The following is a 16,083-nucleotide window of genomic DNA, read 5'->3' on the forward strand; positions in this document are numbered from 1 at the left end:
TGGAATATGAATATGAATATTGAATGTGTGCCGGAATGAACTGAACCGAGCCGACGGAGACCATTAAAAGCGACCCTTTTCGCCCTTCGCTCCATCTCCAACGAGCTTGTAGTTTTTGGAGTTGTAACTTTGGCTTTTATGAGCGCAAAATATTTGCCCTCCAGTGCACTAATCCACCAAGCTCCAACCAGGATGGATGCTGCCAGAATGGAAAACTAGCAGTGTGTGGCATGTCAGCGTACGAGCACGAGCGGGGGCACAACCCCAATCCTCCGACCCTGGGGCCCGGGCCACTCACTCAAACTGGAGGCGACAAACTAACTTATTAATATGCAATGCACACTTTGTTGCAGTATTAATTGCAATATTAAATTTCCACTAATACTCGCTTAGCAGGACTTGCCTTGCTGCCACACTGAGAAAAAAACTGTCCTCAAAAGGGGGTGCTCACCCAAGTTGTAGACAGCCTTTGGCAGGAGAACTTTTAATCCCGTTGGTGATACCAATTTTTTCCAGTGCTGGCCAAAGCTGGTTCTGCTTGAAAAGTTTCGCCGCAACTTTTAGCTGAGTAAAGTGAGTAGAAAACACCTAGAACCAAGTAATTATTACATGTTTACGTGCGCCAGGACCGCGTGTCCCCACCCCTGGAACTCCGCAACGTATCCATTCCGGCTCCCCGGCAGGACGCGATGTGTGTGGGAGCGCCGGCTTCATTCGGCATGCGGCACGAGTGCGCTGAAAAGCGATACTAATGATAAGTTCTGCTTGCGAGGAGAGTCCGTCAGTGAAATGAACTCAATTTGCTACGTTTTACATTACCGATGCCACGGAGCCGGTGAACCCAACTGAACGGACATCATTTCCATACGCGCACGTACTGAGGAGAGCGGGACGGCTGGGAAGGCCGGGAAAGCCAGCCGGCAATGGCGCGGGCTTTTCCGAGTTTTCGTGCTCGGTTGCCCGCAGCTTGATGTATATAGTATGCGGCTGGGGAAATTCTGAAATTCTGCGTCTGGCAGCTGGAAATTGCACTTCTAGGCAGCCCCTATATACGGTACGGGGCAGCCAGCCAGCCAGCGAAATAAAAAATGCACGTGAAATAAATGTTTAAAAGGAGCAGGCACTCGGTGTTCGGCACTCGGCACACTCCGACATCCAATCCAGACATAATGTTAGCCCAAGTTTTCTGTTAACTAAATTTACACACTCGCACTTGCACTCGCAATCTGGGAGTATGCAACTGATTTCATTAACTGCAGTTGGAGTTCGAGTTCGGTAAACAGCCCTGGGAGATCCCAGTCGCCTCCTCCAGTGCCTCCTCCAGTTCTGCAAATTAATTTGTTCGAAATAAGTTGCGCCAGAAAGTTTTTCGTGTTTGTGTAACACACTTTCAGGCGCTCCTAGCTGATTAATAACCTCAAACGTAGTCTGTGCGCAGCCCGTAGCTTGTAGAACGGCCCTGTCTTATTATTATAATGCAGAAATGTGTGTCAGGTGACTTTGGAATACTGAATTATGCACTAGGACTCTTAATGGCAGTCGGGCCCGATTCAGAGTCCTGGTTCCGGGCTGTGACACATCCCAATGACTAATTCATGGCCCTTGGGCTAACGAGGTCTGGCTTGCAATTGATTAAATGCAGTGCCAGAGCCCCATTGTCACCTTTTGTCAACATCAAATTTTCCGCTAGTTTTATGTGCATAAATGCAAATAGCAGAGACACCAGAATGGAGCAGAATGGAGGACGGAACGCCGCCCAGAGGCGGACTTTTGATGAGTTGTGCAATTTCCAGCCAGAGGCGCAGCAATAGAAAATAAAAAGAAAATACTGCCATTGTCGCCTGGCATCTTTGGGCTATGCTCTTGCTGCCTCTCGAACGATTTCCCAGACATCAGTCGGCAACAACACCCCTTTTCCCACATTTCTCCGTAGTCGGTAGTCCGTAGTCCGGAAAAGCGGAGACCGAAGACTGCGCTTGATTGTCTGTGTAAATGCGGCGCCAATTTTTTACGCTCATAAATGCAGGCAGACCAGCAAGCCAGCAAACCAGCAAACCGGCAAAGCAGCAAAAGCGACTCCACTTGCCACTTTCCACTCAAGTTCATTGTATTTGCATGCGCCTACCCCCTGACTCTGGCTTCTGGCTGGCATTTTTTTGCTGTTTCATCATTCTCATCAGCAGACATTGCTCATACGCCACGTTCCTCCTTTCGTCAAGTCAACAAAAGCAAAAGCTGCAGTTCATATAATTTTTTGCCTTGCTTTGTCCGAATACGTTCTGTTCCGTTCCGTTCCGGGCTAAAACGTTAACAGTATTTTCAGCATTTTCGAGACAGTTTGTCATAATTCCATAGAATCTACTTGGCATTTTTTCTCGTTTGCGGGAGCGCTCCTTCTTCTGGCTTTGGCTTCGACTTCGGCTGTGGAGCTCCTCTTTTGACGTTTTATTGTGTCAACATGACAAATCGTCAAGTGTCAGAAGGGGCAGCGCCAGCGGAGGAGCTCTGGAAGATATACGGCCTTCCCTTATTTAATTTCAAGGTGGTCTTTAACGGGCTAAACGAGCGTCCTGAGTGGCGGGCGGGGGCCGGGAATCTTGAATAAAATATTGAAATACCCAGTAAGAAAAATAACTAAATTGATTCACCCAATCGTGGAGGATATTACTATCATCCTGTAAGCAATGGATTATCAAATGGACTTTATGGACTTTAGCCCTTATGTGCTACCCTTTTTCTTGTAGGAGGCCCCCGTATTTCAAATGCTCCACTTTTTATCAGTCTGGCCATAAATTCCATCGCTCAATTACAATATTTCGGCCTTCGGATGCAAATTTATGAGTATTTTCATTTCGATCAATTTACTCTGCTACTACTTCCTCCCCCCTGCATGTGGGTCCTTCGACACAGGGTCTGTGTGATTGTCGGACACCTCGGAGAAGGGAGAAATTTATTCATTGAGTTTTTACAGTCAACTACACACCTTCTCCTGACTGCGGTTAGCCGTCGCCATCATCGTGGTCATCATCCGCATCCTCATCCGCATCCGCATCCTCTTCCTTTGAGCTGAGCTTTGCTCCTTCCTCTGACGTAATCATTCATACTTCATCAAGTTGACCCTACTACGGGGCTCGATTTTCTATTCAGACTCTCCGACTCCGACTCCGACTCTGGTCTGCTCTGCTGGCATCGCTTCATTGCTATGCAAACTGCTCCCAATGGCTACGTTTAATGGTCAAGTGTGTAAAATTGCATAGCAAATCGTTGGGATGGCATGGCATGGCATGGTGGTTGGCATGTCTCAGGGATGGCAAGGAAACGAGTCCGGGACCATTGCTCTTAGATAAACATCTTTGCCATCTGTTTTCGTTCCACTTTGCTCAAGCTCTTTGGGTTCGTCCTGCCGTCCTGCCGTCCTATCCTGCTGACTGACTGAGTTACATATTGATGTGATTTACTACTCATGTCTTTGGGGCGTTCTCCCTGCGTCCCCGGAAAATTGTTTTGGAATTCAGTTTTGAGTCGATTGTCCTGTGGCATGATATACACGCCGCCAGAGCCGATTGGTCGCACATTTTATGCCTCTGATTGAGGACCAATTTGGACTTGTTGCCATCGTTTTTCTGGGGGCCGTAAAGTGTGCAAAAAATAAATTGGACTTCCACCTGGGATAAACGGTGTTCCTCCCTGCTCTAATAGAGCCTGGCCTCCTGAAATATTAAATACTTTTTTGCCAAAAGGAGTCCTTCTAGGACCGACTAGCTCCTCCGTCAATAAACTTCCAGACCGCCTGACAGCCCTGCCCTGCCATTGTTGATTTCATTATGATTTCGATTTGCATAACCGAATGCCTAACAACAATTTGGCACTGGCCCCCACGGTCCAAAGCGGTCGCCAGGGACTCCTTTTCACTGTCAATGGGGCTCGAGGAGCGGACTCGGTTCATCATCGTCTCCGGGCCGGGGTGGGTGTATCAGTTTTGGGGCCGCCTCACATTTCATTAGCCTGTCAACATTTGTGTAGTCGACAAGCCTGTGATGGCCATGTCTTTGACACTTCAGCCTGCGGCGTACGCTCCGACGCAGTTGCCATGGATGCGGCCTCTGCTCGTGCTTTGAGCTCATCCCCCTCTGCCCCTGCCCCTGCCCCTGCCTCCGCCTAGGCTGTGCCTTAAATAGTTAAACTGCTTAGCGAGTGTCTTGCGATTTGCAGACTATGCCACATGCTCCGGTTGCTATGCAAATCAATTTTCCCAGCCGGCAGAGCTGCTGTGTCCTTCTATTTGCGGAGCACGCCAGAGCGGAGTGGGCGGAGGTGTGTCCCGAGTTCGGAGTTCATTAGTATTTTGTTTAGTTAACTTTAGCAAGGAAGGCGGGCTTTTGAACTTTGATACCCAGATTCAGTAAACGCTTTGTGCTCAACCGGTTAATTTGTTTTAATTGCCATAATTTTGCCCTGCTGGGCTGGTCTACAGCCGTCTCCTGTCTACTTTGATTTTCATGTAAATTTAAAGCGCTTAAATTGCGGCGGGCACAAAAGGAGAAGGCGAATCAGGGAGGACTCAGGTAACGAGCTGAACAAAACAAAATCCTTTTTCAACAAAAGGAGTAAGGGAAATCATAAATTTTGCCCAGAAGCCATAAAAGTGTTCAGCTTGCTTCGTTTCGAGAGCTGAACAGCAAATATGCAATACGCTTGCTATCGATATGCTGAAATCTATGCTCCTGCCTCAGCTCCTCCTCCTTGCTCCTTGCCGTGCTCCGGCTCCTGCTCCTTTTCCTCTTAATTTTTTTGCCTAGACAAAAAGAATCCCCGGCGCACGTAAGGAGCTCGGAGAAGAAACCCCTTGGCCAGAGTATTTTATTTATTTTTTTGTGGCACACCCGCACACCCACATCCAGGCGTATTATCAGCAAATGGTATTAGGGGCGCCCTTTAAGTATGCAACAGTTTTTGTGCTCCTGCTGCTGCTGATATTTTATTTGGCTGTCTTTTTGGGCTTGTTTCGGTGTGGCCCTCGGGCTGACAGCGCCAAACAAGAGCCAAGACCCAACAGGCAGCCAATTAGGCGGCCAAAATCTGGTTAACTGTTGCTCGACTGGCACCCAGCCAGCGACCTCCGCTTTATGGCAGTTTAATAGGCAGCAACTAGCGAGCAGCTCTGATAGATAGGTCAACGCATTAGGCAAATCGTAAATGCTGGAAGTTGTTTCGGCGCATTCCTCCGACCACTTAACACAAATGATGTTGATACAGCCGATAGACAGGGCACCACCCCATCCTCCGCCGCACATAAACACACACTTTTCCACACGGCGCCATTGTTATGATTATTATGGCTGTTGTTGTTTGGGGGCGCCTTCTGGAAAACTTGCTATTTTTCTTCAGATACTTTCTCCAGCCTCCCTAGGAAAGTCGTTCAGCGTTAAAAGCAAACCCAAAAATGTTCTACAACTTTTTGTTTGAGTGTGCAGTGTGTGTGTGGGGGGTGGGTGTGTTGGAACAAGTTAATGTAAAAGTATTTTTATGCTTTGAAAAACATTTGCCCAGCCAAAAATTATAAAGAGAATAATAAGGGGATACCAAAGACCCAAACACGAAGCGAAAGGAAAACTGGAGGCAGAAATAGGCAAGCGAAAGGAAAGTGGCAAGAATCTGTGGTTCTCGTTGTTGTTGCAGTAATAAAATCAAACAAAACAAGCAGGAAGGTAGCGGGAACAAACTCCAGCCAAAGTCGGAGGATATCCTGCGAGCAGGAGCAGCATCATCAGTGCTGAAGTGGGGGATTCCCGTACAACCGTCGGCAGTCAGTCGGCATCATCGTCATGGATCAGCCGTATATGTACGTCATGGCCACCACCACCGGCACGTGTGTATACTCCACCGGGTGTGGGTGTGGGTGTGTGTGCCACAAGATAAATGTCTATTTAAATTGTCCCCGTTGCGCTACTAGCCGAGTCGGGAGCCTTTGTCGATTCCTCAATGGCACGGTCATGGCAGTGCCACTTGACAGCACCGCCCATCCAGCACCGAACCACTTGGGCACGGCTCCCAGGACGGGCAGGCTCCCCCTAGTTAAATCTTTATTGTTATCATAATTTGCTTTTATCCGTGCTCAGAGCCTGTCTCATGGCAGGTTACCTAACCAAAGCCGGGCCCATTCATTCCTCGTAAAGGAAAAAAACAGGAGCTGAACTGAAACCGAGCCAACGACGGCAGGAGTTCACATTTTTATCGTAATTGTTTTCTCCTGCATTCCTCCCAGTCTCCCAGTCGCCCAGTCCTGCCCCCCAGCTCCTGCGCGAGTGAAAAGCGGCAAAATGGAGCGTAAATAGCACAGGACGTAATAGCTCTTGTTGTGCCTGGCTCGCTTACCATTTTCCCGCCCGGCGCTGCTCCTCTGGCTATGCAAATCAATAAAAGTTGATAATTGAGATTTCTTTAACAAGATTTCGGGTGTCACACTGACGAGGGGGCTCCCGACTCCTGGCTGCGGCTCCTGTTGCTCCTGTCGATTTCCACGATGATGGCGAAACAGATACCGTCGGAAATATTATCGTCACGAGCAGAGCCCAGTCACCAGCCCAGTCGCCCAGTCAGCAAAAAAAGCTACTTTCTAGCCGTGTGCCAGTGACATAAATTATAATTAGATTGGAGCGGGAGTCCTTAAAAATATGAGACACAATGGGAGGAAATCGATGAATCATTAGAGGAATCGGCGAAAATCTATATCGTAGAATAATTACATTGCTCATTAAGTATTTTTCCGATTATTTACTTTTTAAATAGACTCCCCCCCTTTGTGTGTTATTTATAATTTGAAAAATACACCATCCCCCCCACCACTCTCACCTCAGTAATTGTCGTATGAAACTCGATATTGTGTGCCTTAGATTACCCAGAGATTGAAGTAATTATCAAGTGTCTTGGGCCTAATCTAGACCACATCGGAAACCCACATAACTAACTGTCTTTTTCCTTTTTCTTCCAGGTAAGGATCGATGAACAATTTATATACAAACTGAACTATCTGGTAAGCGATGCGATCAGTAACTACCCACACGTGCCCCTCACCTAGGTGCGGGCAGGCACAGAAGACATGAGGGGTCTATAGTTTTATAAAAAGTGACTATCAATGACTCAGTATCATTTCAAAACCATAATATTATTTAAGGGAATTTATATGGGAAATAGATTCGATCAAGATCGGGAAATATATACTTATAGCCTAAAAGGAAGCTACATCTGTTCCTGGTGGAAGCCAGCTCTATCGTCTCCTTCTGCGGCAAGCACCCGGCAATTGTGAGCCATAATTGAATTTTAAATAAGTCCTACCAGACACGCACCAGAGTCGATTGCAGTCGTATCCTTCTCCGTCTGGATGGCTTCTTGACTCGGAATTTGTCCGTTTTTTAAACTGTAAATAAATTTTATCGAATTTCTGCTCCTTCCTCCCGACAAAGACGTCTGCCAGTCGACTTCTCCGACTTGTGCCCGTCTTGTGACTACTGTTGCTGCGATTGGGATGCCGCATCCGTGCCATAAAGTATGCAATTTTATTTCAGAGCGCCCGGCACTTACCTGGCTATCCCTGAGCTCCTGCCTTTGTGCTGCCTCCTCGAACGGTATAAAATATTTAGGTTTACATTTCGCACACACGTCCCACTTCCGATTGGGGATCCTTCTGTCTTCTAAGCCGGCGCTTTTTCTGTTGTCCCGCCGCAGTGACTGCTCTGTGCCGGACAGTTCCATAAAAGGATTTACCCAGTCAAGATTTTCCTTGGCAGGACGCTGTAGGTATGCGCTGAGAGAAACTATGTGTTTCTGAAAGTCCATTTTAGTCAAAGGATTCAAAGAGTTCATCTCTCACTCTTTCGGAACTAAATCGTCCGCTAATAACAACACTTTTGTGGAAGTGCATTCACTATTTGCGCTGCCATTGTCATGACCAAAGGATCCTCCTCTGACCCTCTGACACTCTGACCCATGCACTCTGCCCAGAGCACGACCTGAACCTGCTATTTGTGCAGCACTTGTCCGGCGACCGATTCTCCAGCCCAGCTCCGATTACCGACATTTGGTTTTTCCTCACAGCAAATATAATTAAATAAATACAACACACAGACAGGCAGGCAGGATGTGCGGACGAGCTGCATGTGCATCATATTTAAGAGTTCAATAAGCAAACTTTGCGGAGCCAGAGTGCAGCCATTAGGTAATTAATTTAACACTTGGCCACACAGCCGGCCCCTAATTGGCTGCCACTGACCAATCGAGACAGATCCGACCCTGGGCGGAGAAGAAATAATAAAGTTGGACACAAAAGGGCAAAGGTATCCGTTTAGGGATGATTCGGGGCCATCAGTCGAAATCAAAGCAGTGCTAGTTGTTAATGCTACTTGCGGTATAATAGGAAAGCAATAGTTTACCGAAAAAATAACCTCGACCAGAAATCAAAAACGCTCCAATGGCGCTCCAGTGGTCAAGCGTGGAAAAGGGTCGTGGGTCGAGTCGGGTTGGGGTGGTCGAGTTGAGCTTTGGGGTCGACTGCCCACCGAGCTCAGTGAACTTGCTTGAAATTAATGTGCCACGTAAAAAGGGTAATTTCCGAGAGCCAGCAATGGTGCTTGACCAAGTTCCCGGCTCAGGCCAGGCCAGGGCAGGCCAGCCGGGCCAGGACTTGTTGCGTGTTCCGTGCATTTTTCTTCCGAAGCAGCCCCGTAGTCAAAGTGAAGTCAAGTGCAAAGGAAAGTAAAATATTTTCTTCTCCAAAAGAAACCCAAGAGCCAAAGGGGGAGAAGGAAACATCAAAATAGACAAGCTTCCAAACTTTTGTGACGTCTGAAAGGCTCCGCTCATTAAGAGACAGGGCGGCAGTGGGCGAGGATGCGCTTGGTAGTGGTGGCGCCTTTGGCATTAAACTCATTAACGGTAATTGCAACCTTTTTTTGCAGGCGGCAGCGGCCGCGCATCTCATTTTTAAAACGCAATTTTGTTAATTAATTTCGCACATGCCGCCGCCGACGCGTCGCGCCGTCTGAGGCAGCTTTCTCTCGAATTTCCACCACTCGTTAGCCGGCATTAGTCGATGATTTGGCTTTGAATGTGCTGGCAACCAGTGGGGAACACGTCCTTGGCTCATCTATCCGACTATCAGAAGAGCTATCTGTGTATCTATCACCCCGCCACTTGTAGCTGCCAAGCTCCTGAACAAAATATTTTTTAAATCTTCTGGTTTGCCAACAAAATTGTAAAGATGAACCTTAAAATATTCTTCGCTTAATTCTTCATCGATATTGACCCAAATCTGGGTCTGAAGAGCGTATTCCCTTTAGAAATGAATGGAAGGCCAAAGTGAGAGACTGCGAAGGTTCTATCTTCCCCAATTCTCATCCGATTCTAGAGCGGAATACCTTAAACGATTTCTGGATCGATTCTCCACCGTTCTGCATCAAAATCCTGAGACAAAATATTTTTTAGATTTTTTGTCCATTTTTCGTGATGGAATCCGTTGAAAATGGAGTTTTCCCCTATATGGTCCACAGTGATGGCTATATCTTCCCCAATTCTCATCCGATTCTTGAGCGGAATACCTTAAAAGATTCGTGGATCGATTCCCTATTATTCTGCATTAAAATCCTGAGACAAAATATTTTTCAGATTTTTTGTCCATTTTTCGTGATGGGATCCCTTGAAAATGGGGTTTTCTCCTATATGGCCCACAGTGATGGCTATATCTTCCCCAATTCTCATCCGATTCTTGAGCGGAATACCTTAAAAGATTCGTGAATCGATTCCCTATTATTCTGCATCAAAATCCTGAGACAAAATATTTTTTAGATTTTTTGTCCATTTTCTGGATACGGGGGAGTGACAATATTAGGAATCTAGTGAGGTATCTAGTGAGGTATTGCTGGCGATGCTTTTCGCATTAAAATCAATAATTATATGAGGAGGCTTTAATTTTCGCATCTCATTTTTAAAACGCAATTTTGTTAATTACTTTGGCACATGTCGCAATGTCTGAACCAGCTTTCTCGAACTTGCCCCTCTCGTTAGCTCGGCTTTAGTCAATGATGGCTTTGAATATCCCCCATCTAATGGGGGAAACAAGGTCCTTGGCTCATCTATCCGGCTATCAGAGCTATCCATCTATCCACCCGCCACTTGTGGCTGGCAAGCCAGAGTGCTTTCGCCGTGGCTTCTGCTTTACCATTTGGGCGCTTTTCGATTTCCAATTACGCGAAAACACGCCCGCAGCCCACTTCGGATTTGTATTTGGATTTGGCGGGAATAACGCGCTTTACCTCCGCTGGAATCAAAAGCCATGCGGAACCCGCCTCCTGTTGCTGACACTGATGATGATTGTCGCCGCGAGGGGCGGAGTCCGCCGTGGTGGAGGCGGTGGGTTCCACTGGAAAGAAAACCTGGTGCTGGCCAGGTCGAAATTTGAGTCTAAATATCAGCTACCGTGGGGGTGAAAGCTCATGTCCACCTGACTGTTGTTTGGTTTTGGAACATCTTTCGAAGTATTTAAAAAAAAATCATAAATGAAGTCAGAAACACAGTCTTTCTGTGCAGTGAGCTTTCACATTACCCCTGGCAGCGGAATAATTTGTCTTGCGGCCAAATGTTCTATTATCGGTGGAAGTGCCGAGTGCGTGTGCTCGAGCCCCTGAGAAGAGGAAAGTAATATCCTCACTTGTAGCTATCAGGTCTGGAGTGCTCGGGAGATGCCCTGCCCAGATACTACGGGCTTGTTCTCGGCCCTCGAGGCGGTTAACTGAATTTGAGCGAAAACGAGGGAAAACAGGACTGCGTGGCGTTTTGTAAAAAATTGGAAAGTAGACAAAAGAAAGCAAAGAGCCCAGAACAGAGCAGCTTAAGGAGCTTCCGTGATTTATAAGCATGTGCTCGCCCTCTTGGTGAGGGCAGCTAACCTTGCTTTTTACTTTCAACTCCGCCGTAATCTACAGCCCTTTTCACGGGTCAGGGCTGGCAACACACATACAGGTCTAACCCATATGCTCTAGCTGTTGTTGTAATCAACTTAATTGCAAGGGAACAGGGAAAGCCAGCCGGCAGGAGAACGCGAGCCAGAGCGAGAGGGAGTAATTAAGAGTAATTGCCATTAATATAATAAAGCCAAAGCTAGCCAGAGGCGGAGGACACATTCATAGCGCCCGGAGGCACGCAATGAAAAAGCAGCTCCGCCGCGGCGTAAAAAACAACGAAATTATTCATAGAACTGAACAGAATACATTTGATTATAATCTACGTCAACAACAGCAGCAGTAGCAGCAGTATCCAACAACGACAAGAAAGGGGGTTGTTAGCCTTAGACAAAGCTCCAAAATTGATATTAATATTGCCGCCTTTTTTTAGCCACCGTACTTTCAATGGAATGTGCATAAAAAAATTTGAACAAAAGACCCAAAACCGAAGCGGGGAAGAACAACATTTTACGAGCCATTGGTGCGCGGCCACGCCCACACCCACACCCCAGGAATGGGGCCGCAGAATGTTTCCTTGGCATTTTTATTTTTTTTTGCTTTTTAGCAACGGCTGGTAACGAAAAATATCAAATTAATTAGCAAAGCCGCTGACAACAATGGCGCTTTATAAAATTCCTATTTCGGGCTGCTTAAAGCTTGCCACGAATGTCCTTGCCTCTCGTTCCGCGATTTAAATCGAGATGAAATGAGGATACTCCGACTGTAGGTAATAATTAGGCTTGTGGATGTGTCCAAAAGGGATGCGATTTGTCAATCTGACATTGACAAACTCGTTGGTCGTGATTAGGAGAACATATGGGCTGTGCCTGGATATGGGTCTGGGTCGAGGTCAGGGTCTGGTGCCACAATGAGCTCCAAATGTAAACACAACAAATGCGAACCGCTCGACTGCGGTGTCCCAACTCGTTTCACCCAAGGCAGCGCCCCAGGATGTACTGCGAAAACTTTGTGTCCTTTGTGGGCAGCCCTGTTTGACTTTTGCTTAAACGCTTGAACGCCTTAATTATATTCCATAATTGTCTTCGAATCACATCGACATAATTAGATTGCAGCGCATTGTTGCCCTGTGCTCTGTGCTGCCGCGCTGCAACTTAACTGCGTGCAACAGAGTGTCCTTTATAAGCCAATGAAAACTATTCGCCGCCAAACAAAGGGAGACTCCAAAGAAAGGCGCCAGCGAGCGGGAAAGTGCTGCAGTCAAAGTTTTTAAGTGTTTATTTCAATTATTGTTTGGCTTCGTGTTGTCTGCTCTCCGCGCTAGTGTTTTTGGCTGCGGAAGGAGACAGCTGGGAGCGAGAGCTCGGGGAAATTTCATTTTCCGCACCACGCTCCTGCGTCTGCCCCTTCCTCGCCCCCTTTCACAAAGGGGCGTCAAAAACAACAAACAATAACAAAAACTAGTTAAGAAATGCAAAAGTTTTTAGCGCAAAAGTTCGCTCTGGCGCCCGGCCGGACAGACCTCCGACCCCAGCCCCCAACCCATTGTCCTTTTTTTTTTTTTTTTTTTTTTTTGTGTGAAGCTACTCATTTTTTGTAGCAGCGGAAAACAATGTGACTTAATGGCACTGCACACCAAGAGTGTTGCGGAAAGCCTTTCTCCCCCATCCAGCCACACATCGCCGCTTCGACACAGTTTAATTTTACGCTCCTGGTCGCCTTCTTTGAAGCTGAAACCGAATCTGAAACTGAACCCGGCGCCCTCGCGCTGCAGCAACAATGTTGCCGCACAGAGCCACCCCTGCATGGGCAGAGAGCAAAAGGCAAGTGGGTGGCAGCCACCACCCCTCCACTGGCCTCCAGCCCTCGCCAGCGTCTGTTTAGTGTTGCGTGTCGCCATATTGTTTGTTTTATGTCACCCGCCCCACAAACGCACTCTCTGCTTTATTTGCTCCAACTGCGGACTGCCGTATGTTTCACTCTCAGGTAATTGCGGTTTTTATTTCACAAAAATAATAATACCTGCACCTTCGGGGCGGTGGCGGTGGTGTCCTGCGAGCTGGATGGATGGCTGTCGGAAGTTGTCAGGCTGCGGCAGGGCGGCCGGCTCCTTAAAGCCCGGCCACTTTAAAGGCAGCAGCAGAGCGCTAATAAGACGACACACACACTGGCCAGAAGGCTGGGAGAGGGATACGTGTTGGTTTACACACAACACACACGCCCTGCATAAACCCTGTTAACTCACTTAACAACAAACAAAGCTGCAAGCAACGCCTGGACGGGCACACACCTCGCCTCGGGCGCCCGACTATGAGCATAACTTTAATGCTCATTGCTCGGCTTGGCTGGGCGCCCTGGTCTGGCTCTGTGCCAGATTTAAATGAACTGGGTCGCCGACGAACTGCAGATGAACCCCGCATTCGGCTGGCTGCGCACTCGGAGGACGGGGTGGAGGGCCTGTGCTGCGGAGGCGGGTCAGATGCACTGCAAGAAACGCTCAAAACTCTAATCTTTTGCCTCCAAAAATAAGTCCCTCAGTTTGCATGTGTCTTAATTACATAACGTCCGAGAGAATTCCGCAATGGCCGGCGGGCTCGGGCTCTTGGGCCAAACTGAAAAGCCGGTAGTCCCCGATCCGATTTGCGGGGCGTTTATAAACAATAGTTCATTTGTATTGATCCGGGGGCTCCAGGCCACAGCCCCATAGCCCCACAGCCCTCCGATGTCCGATAACCCCTGTTTCGCTGGCAACTAACCCGCATAATGTGCTTCCGCTTCATCGGCTGACCGATGTCTGCAAATGGGTGTTTCTGTGTTCGAATGGGACTTTGAGCGAGGGGGGAGCGGAAGCTGGAGCCAGTTGGGGCAGAAGGTCGAAGGTGAGCTGCCAAACTCGCCGATCAACCCAACTGCGTTGTGCTAAAAATGTTAATGCAAATCATTGGGGAAATCAGAAGGCCACCTCACCCCCGCCTCGGTACGAGTGCAAGTGAAAACGGTGGCTTACGATTTCGGCAGGCATCCTATTCGTGCAATTTGCAAGGGTTTCCCAAGTGGATCCATCCTTCCCCGGCCCTTCCACCATCTACCGAAGTCTTCATCCGACCCTGTTTGTTGTCAAATTTCGCAGCAGCCGCCTCCAATTGCAGCAGCAGCCAAGTTATTAGCATAAACGTGGGGCGGCGAGGAGTGGAAAATCCATTAAGGCCATCCACGGTGGATCCGGAATAGGCACTTGAGCGGCAGAAGGCCCTGCTTTTGGCAACTCTTTAAAGATTTATGAAGCGTCAAATATTTATTATGCCCGCTTTGCAATATAAGGCAGCAGAGCACGCGAGCCTCGTCTTGGCACGGAAACAGTCCTGTCGAAAGGAGAGCCACCAGCCAGCAGCCAGCCAGCCATCCAGCCATCCTGGCATCTCTCAAGCCTTTGGTCTTCGTCTTTCCTCTCTCTCCGCCGAGCGAACACTCTTTGAAATTGCAAAGCGACGCAAATAAATAAAAACACATAAAAAGTAGGCAAACGCAAAGCTAAAGCAACTGGGACCCAGATCCTGATGTTCCAGCTGAAGCAGAAGCTGAGGCTGAGGCTGGGGCCGAAGCCAAGGCTCCAACTCGGCACAGACAGCAGAGAAATAAAAACAAAGACTGAAGTAAAATAAAACGCAGGCGGGAAAATGAAATGAATGAGAACGCAGGCCGTTCTGGGGGCAGGGCAGCACTACACTGGGCGAAAATTACCCAAAAAACCAGTTGGAGAAAGGTATCCAAATATATATTTTTGTATCATAGCTCTTTTCTTTCAGTGCAGCGTGAGAAAACAAAATAAAATCAATGCTAGCGGCAGTCGGGTCTTAGTCACACTTTTGCTTTTGGGGCCAGGCAGGTGGGCAGCAGGGGGGGGGGGCGGTAGCCAAGGGATGTAGCTCTTCAACCCTTTCAAGAACTCATGAGGACGAGGACGAGGACGTGGCGGCTGCAGCATCAACAACCTCTTCGCGGGGCGTTGAAAGATGTGGCCCCAAATATGAAAAATCATCGCGTAGCTTTATAACATTTTTTCAGCAAAAAGCAACAGGAACAGGAGCAGGAGCACGTGTTACTACCACCTGTCCTCCACTCCAACCCGCCATCGGACTCGTTTGTTAAAGTGTTGAAATATGTCGAACATCGACGAAACCATTTCATCTGACTAAGCGCGGCGTCCTGGCTCGCTGGCCTTTGAGCAAATGCAAAACGCTTGGCATATTTTTAGGCGCACACAACCAGTGACTAATGATGATGATGTGTGGCGCCTCCGCCTTTCCCTCCTTCCCTGTGCCTGTCTGTGCTTTTCCTCGCCGAGGAGAAGTATCTTTTGTGCCTCCAACTAATGAGGCGTATAAATTGTACAGCCAGAAGTCTCCGCACTCGGGGGAAAAATTGCAAATTTAATGAGCTGTCTAAGCAAAAGACACTGGGCGGAAAGGGTTGCTGTTGCAGCAGGACTCGAGTATGTTCCTCCCAATGATTGGCTTTAAAGCAATATTCCATTTCAAGATCTGTCTAGGATTTGTCTTCAATCATAGCCTTCCTCAGAGCAAGCTGTCTACCTTTGAGGGCGACCCAGATCGATTTGTTTTCTGGTATTCCGTCTTCGCTTTCTCCACCGCAGCCTACTCCAAATCCCACTCCGACTTCCAAGACCCGGGGAATAGCAAACAAGACCACATGGCCAAACACGAGCTGGGAACAAAAGAAAAGCATTCAGTCCGGCGAGTCCGAGTCCGAGGCCGGGCCAACCGCAATTTGGTCATGTCCAACTCAATTTTGGCAACGTAAACTGCACCGTATGGCGGCGGTCGGAGGCAGGACCGGACCCCCGGACCGTGTGTTAGATATAACTTTTCCGCAATGGTTCGCCTTGCATGTACGAATTGGCTCTCGCCTGCCGAAAAATAAGCCAAAAAACGGGCGGGAATTATTTTTTCCCAGCCGAGCCTTGATGGCGGCTTCTCAGGCGCTTCAAATTTAATTAAACATGCACACGTGAGCAAATGCAAATAAATAAAAACTTTATGGCTTTCGGTCACAGCCACAGCCAGAGCCAGAGCCGAGCCGGGAGGAGCGGAGCACAGGCCAAAAGTGGGAA

General features: G+C 48.1%; 1 protein-coding gene across 20 annotated transcripts in view; it reads left to right on the forward strand.

The window, feature by feature from the left end:
* The window catches only part of heph (polypyrimidine tract-binding protein 1 heph), a 119,639-nt gene that overhangs the window by 49,512 nt on the left and 54,044 nt on the right, over positions 1–16,083 (forward strand). For 10 of the 20 annotated variants that reach the window (XM_070281997.1, XM_070281998.1, XM_070281995.1 and 7 more), the window contains one exon: positions 6,992–7,033. The exons of the other annotated variants lie outside the window; for them this stretch is intronic. In XM_070281997.1, the coding sequence (XP_070138098.1) occupies positions 6,992–7,033 (42 nt within the window). The remainder of the gene's footprint in view (positions 1–6,991; positions 7,034–16,083) is intronic. 20 annotated transcript variants of the gene reach the window in all.

The sequence above is a fragment of the Drosophila bipectinata genome, chromosome 3R, assembly GCF_030179905.1.
Source record: "Drosophila bipectinata strain 14024-0381.07 chromosome 3R, DbipHiC1v2, whole genome shotgun sequence".
Taxonomy (NCBI): Eukaryota; Metazoa; Arthropoda; class Insecta; order Diptera; family Drosophilidae; genus Drosophila; species Drosophila bipectinata.